This window comes from Oncorhynchus kisutch, unplaced genomic scaffold, assembly GCF_002021735.2.
Source record: "Oncorhynchus kisutch isolate 150728-3 unplaced genomic scaffold, Okis_V2 scaffold2951, whole genome shotgun sequence".
Taxonomy (NCBI): domain Eukaryota; kingdom Metazoa; phylum Chordata; class Actinopteri; order Salmoniformes; family Salmonidae; genus Oncorhynchus; species Oncorhynchus kisutch.
Genome location: NW_022264896.1, coordinates 489,652 through 494,669, shown reverse-complemented (window position 1 = coordinate 494,669; position 5,018 = coordinate 489,652). Strand labels below are relative to the sequence as shown.

The 5,018-nt window shown below is 31.7% G+C and overlaps 1 protein-coding gene across 3 annotated transcripts; it reads right to left on the bottom strand.

Annotated features, from left to right (window-relative positions):
* Positions 1-3,460: 3,460 nt before the first annotated feature.
* LOC116371131 (C-C motif chemokine 13-like) lies at positions 3,461-4,721 on the bottom strand. Of its 3 annotated transcripts, none has more exons than XR_004208847.1 (4): positions 4,411-4,599; positions 4,149-4,266; positions 3,630-3,904; positions 3,461-3,577 (listed from the first exon to the last, which is right to left on the bottom strand). XR_004208847.1 is itself a non-coding variant. In XM_031820005.1 (3 exons), the coding sequence occupies exons 1-3, from the start codon at positions 4,472-4,474 to the stop codon at positions 3,811-3,813; spliced, it is 276 nt and encodes a 91-aa protein (XP_031675865.1). In that variant the 5' UTR covers positions 4,475-4,721; the 3' UTR covers positions 3,461-3,810. The 3 variants fall into 3 exon arrangements, 1 of the variants encoding a protein (XP_031675865.1); XR_004208848.1 differs by having other exon boundaries at positions 3,461-3,610; positions 3,663-3,904; XM_031820005.1 differs by having other exon boundaries at positions 3,461-3,904; positions 4,411-4,721.
* Positions 4,722-5,018: the final 297 nt, after the last annotated feature.

The following is a 5,018-nucleotide window of genomic DNA, read 5'->3' as shown; positions in this document are numbered from 1 at the left end:
ATATATCAGTATAGTAGAATAAACCTAGTTACAACCCATTAATATATATATATATATCAGTATAGTAGAATAAACCTAGTTACAACCCATTAATATATATATATATATATATCAGTATAGTAGAATAGACCTAGTTACAACCCATTAATATATATATATATATCAGTATAGTAGAATAAACCTAGTTACAACCCATTAATATATATATATATATCAGTATAGTAGAATAGACCTAGTTACAACCCATCAATATATATATATATATATATATCAGTATAGTAGAATAAACCTAGTTACAACCCATTAATATATATATATATATCAGTATAGTAGAATAGACCTAGTTACAACCCATTAATATATATATCTATATCAGTATAGTAGAATAGACCTAGTTACAACCCATTAATATATATATATATATATATATATATATCAGTATAGTAGAATAGACCTAGTTACAACCCATTAATATATATATATATATCAGTATAGTAGAATAGACCTAGTTACAACCCATCAATATCTATATCAGTAGAATAGACCTAGTTACAACCCATTAATATCTATATTAGTAGAATAGACCTAGTTACAACCCATTAATATCTATATCAGTATAGTAGAATAAACCTAGTTACAACCCATCAATATCTATATCAGTATAGTAGAATAGACCTAGTTACAACCCATTAATATCTATATCAGTATAGTAGAATAGACCTAGTTACAACCCATCAATATCTATATCAGTATAGTAGAATAAACCTAGTTACAACCCATTAATACCCATCAATATCTATATCAGTATAGTAGAATAAACCTAGTTACAACCCATCAATATCTATATCAGTAGAATAGACCGAGTTACAACCCATCAATATCTATATCAGTAGAATAGACCTAGTTACAACCCATTAATATCTATATCAGTAGAATAGACCTAGTTACAACCCATCAATATCTATATCAGTAGAATAGACCTAGTTACAACCCATCAATATCTATATCAGTAGAATAGACCTAGTTACAACCCATCAATATCTATATCAGTAGAATAGACCTAGTTACAACCCATTAATATCTATATCAGTATAGTAGAATAGACCTAGTTACAACCAATTAATATATATATCTATATCAGTATAGTAGAATAGACCTAGTTACAACCCATTAATATATATATATATATATATATATATATCAGTATAGTAGAATAGACCTAGTTACAACCCATTAATATATATATATATATCAGTATAGTAGAATAAACCTAGTTACAACCCATTAATATATATATATATATATATATATCAGTATAGTAGAATAAACCTAGTTACAACCCATTAATATATATATATATCAGTATAGTAGAATAGACCTAGTTACAACCCATTAATATATATATATATATCAGTATAGTAGAATAAACCTAGTTACAACCCATTAATATATATATATATATATCAGTATAGTAGAATAAACCTAGTTACAACCCATTAATATATATATATATATATATCAGTATAGTAGAATAGACCTAGTTACAACCCATTAATATCTATATCAGTATAGTAGAATAGACCTAGTTACAACCCATCAATATCTATATCAGTATAGTAGAATATACCTAGTTACAACCCATTAATACCCATCAATATCTATATCAGTATAGTAGAATAAACCTAGTTACAACCCATCAATATATATATATATATATATATATATATATCAGTATAGTAGAATAAACCTAGTTACAACCCATTAATATATATATATATATCAGTATAGTAGAATAGACCTAGTTACAACCCATTAATATATATATATATATATATATCAGTATAGTAGAATAAACCTAGTTACAACCCATTAATATATATATATATATCAGTATAGTAGAATAAACCTAGTTACAACCCATTAATATATATATATATATATATATATCAGTATAGTAGAATAGACCTAGTTACAACCCATTAATATATATATATATATCAGTATAGTAGAATAAACCTAGTTACAACCCATTAATATATATATATATATCAGTATAGTAGAATAGACCTAGTTACAACCCATCAATATATATATATATATATATATCAGTATAGTAGAATAAACCTAGTTACAACCCATTAATATATATATATATCAGTATAGTAGAATAGACCTAGTTACAACCCATTAATATATATATCTATATCAGTATAGTAGAATAGACCTAGTTACAACCCATTAATATATATATATATATATATATATCAGTATAGTAGAATAGACCTAGTTACAACCCATTAATATATATATATATATCAGTATAGTAGAATAGACCTAGTTACAACCCATCAATATCTATATCAGTAGAATAGACCTAGTTACAACCCATTAATATCTATATTAGTAGAATAGACCTAGTTACAACCCATTAATATCTATATCAGTATAGTAGAATAAACCTAGTTACAACCCATCAATATCTATATCAGTATAGTAGAATAGACCTAGTTACAACCCATTAATATCTATATCAGTATAGTAGAATAGACCTAGTTACAACCCATCAATATCTATATCAGTATAGTAGAATAAACCTAGTTACAACCCATTAATACCCATCAATATCTATATCAGTATAGTAGAATAAACCTAGTTACAACCCATCAATATCTATATCAGTAGAATAGACCGAGTTACAACCCATCAATATCTATATCAGTAGAATAGACCTAGTTACAACCCATTAATATCTATATCAGTAGAATAGACCTAGTTACAACCCATCAATATCTATATCAGTAGAATAGACCTAGTTACAACCCATCAATATCTATATCAGTAGAATAGACCTAGTTACAACCCATCAATATCTATATCAGTAGAATAGACCTAGTTACAACCCATTAATATCTATATTAGTAGAATAGACCTAGTTACAACCCATTAATATCTATATCAGTATAGTAGAATAAACCTAGTTACAACCCATCAATATCTATATCAGTATAGTAGAATAGACCTAGTTACAACCCATTAATATCTATATCAGTATAGTAGAATAGACCTAGTTACAACCCATCAATATCTATATCAGTATAGTAGAATAAACCTAGTTACAACCCATTAATACCCATCAATATCTATATCAGTATAGTAGAATAAACCTAGTTACAACCCATCAATATCTATATCAGTAGAATAGACCGAGTTACAACCCATCAATATCTATATCAGTAGAATAGACCTAGTTACAACCCATTAATATCTATATCAGTAGAATAGACCTAGTTACAACCCATCAATATCTATATCAGTAGAATAGACCTAGTTACAACCCATCAATATCTATATCAGTAGAATAGACCTAGTTACAACCCATTAATATCTATATCAGTAGAATAGACCTAGTTACAACCCATTAATACATTAATTGAATAATATGAACCACTCTTTCACAGGATGTTTGAAATCTTCAAAAGGCTTTATAAAATATTAAATAGGTTACATGTCAAATATGTTTACAGTTTTAGAAAAATAAACAATTAGTATATCCTAAACCTAGTACATTACACTGAACCTATTCTATACCAATCTCAGATAGGGTATTAACCTAGTATATTACACTGAACCTATTCTATACCAATCTCAGATAGGGTATTAACCTAATATATTACATTGAGCCTCCTCTATACCAATCTCAGATAGGGTATTGACATGCATGACAAGGTTTACGTCACTAATGGCAACCTATTCCCTTTATAGTGCACCAACAAGGGTTGGGGTGTTAGGAGGTGATGGTAGTTGATGACGTCATTGTGGTCTGCTCTCAATCTTGGTCACATGACTCTGGACCCAGGCTTCAGAAGGGTCAACACAAAATGTCTTCCCTTTCTTTGTGGTGAAACTGCAACAGATACACAACACATTGTCTCTCAGAACATCCAGTCTGTAATATGAACGGCTCCATCTTGTCTTGTACAGTGTAGCCTGGATGTAGCCTGGTTCCAGGTGTGTTTGTGCTATCATACCAACTCCGTGTCACTCCTGGTCGTGTTTGGCATGACAAGGAGTTGACGTGAAGTCACAAACAGATCTGGGACCAGGCTAGCCCAGATGTTTACAGTTTACAGTAGACTATGCTTACTTACATCAGTGCTTTGCGAGGGCAGCTACTGGAGGTTGTTCTGAGAGAAACCACTTGTTGAAGAGGGATCCTCGCGCTGAATTTCATACAGCATTCAGGTGCTATTTCCAACGCGATGACACCTGTAAACAAACCACAGTTAACATAAAGATCTTCAGGTATGTCTCCAACAGCGTATTACACAGCATTGCTACACACACACACACACACACACACACACACACACACACACACACACACACACACACACACACACAAACACACACCTGCAGACGTCGTATGGAGGGAGCAGAGCAGTCCCAGGAGGAGTAGAGCAGTCAGGGTCTTCATGGTTCAGAGATGGTTGAGATGCTGAAGATTGTATTGTCTGAGATGTTCTCTGATGTTCTGGTCTCTGATGTTCTGGTCTCTGATGCTCTGGTCTCTGATGCTCTGGTCTCTGATGCTCTGGTCTCTGATGCTCTGGTCTCTGATGCTCTGTTCTCTGATGCTCTGGTCTCTGATGCTCTGGTCTCTGATGCTCTGGTCTCTGATGCTCTGGTCTCTGATGCTCTGGTCTCTGATGCTCTGGCTATATGTCTGAGGTCTGATCTGACCTGTCTTTTATACAGAGAGCTGGTCCATCAGACCCTTTGACAATTGATGGGGGAATCTCCCCTCTATTCCTTCATTCACTCTGAATATCTTTCTAAGAACCAACATGCTGCCTTTCAGGTTCCTCTTCCTCAATTCTCTGTAACTCTGTTTCCTCCAGGATGTTCAGCAGCGCTGCTATTTTCTGAAATACTCAGAACACATTTACTGGAGAATTGCATGTCAAAGGAAGGATATTAAAGTGGACTATGTACTATATGATACATTACATCAAGTACAA

What these genes read in the sequence shown, in the direction of transcription:
- LOC116371131 (XM_031820005.1), bottom strand. Translation starts at nt 4,474, where the DNA reads ATGAAGACCCTGACTGCTCTACTCCTCCTGGGACTGCTCTGCTCCCTC. An exon ending in CCTCCATACGACGTCTGCAG is followed by an intron (nt 4,267 to 4,410) that starts GTGTGTGTTTGT and finishes GTTTGTTTACAG; the next exon opens with GTGTCATCGCGTTGGAAATA. An exon ending in TGCCCTCGCAAAGCACTGAT is followed by an intron (nt 3,905 to 4,148) that starts GTAAGTAAGCAT and finishes TATCTGTTGCAG; the next exon opens with TTTCACCACAAAGAAAGGGA.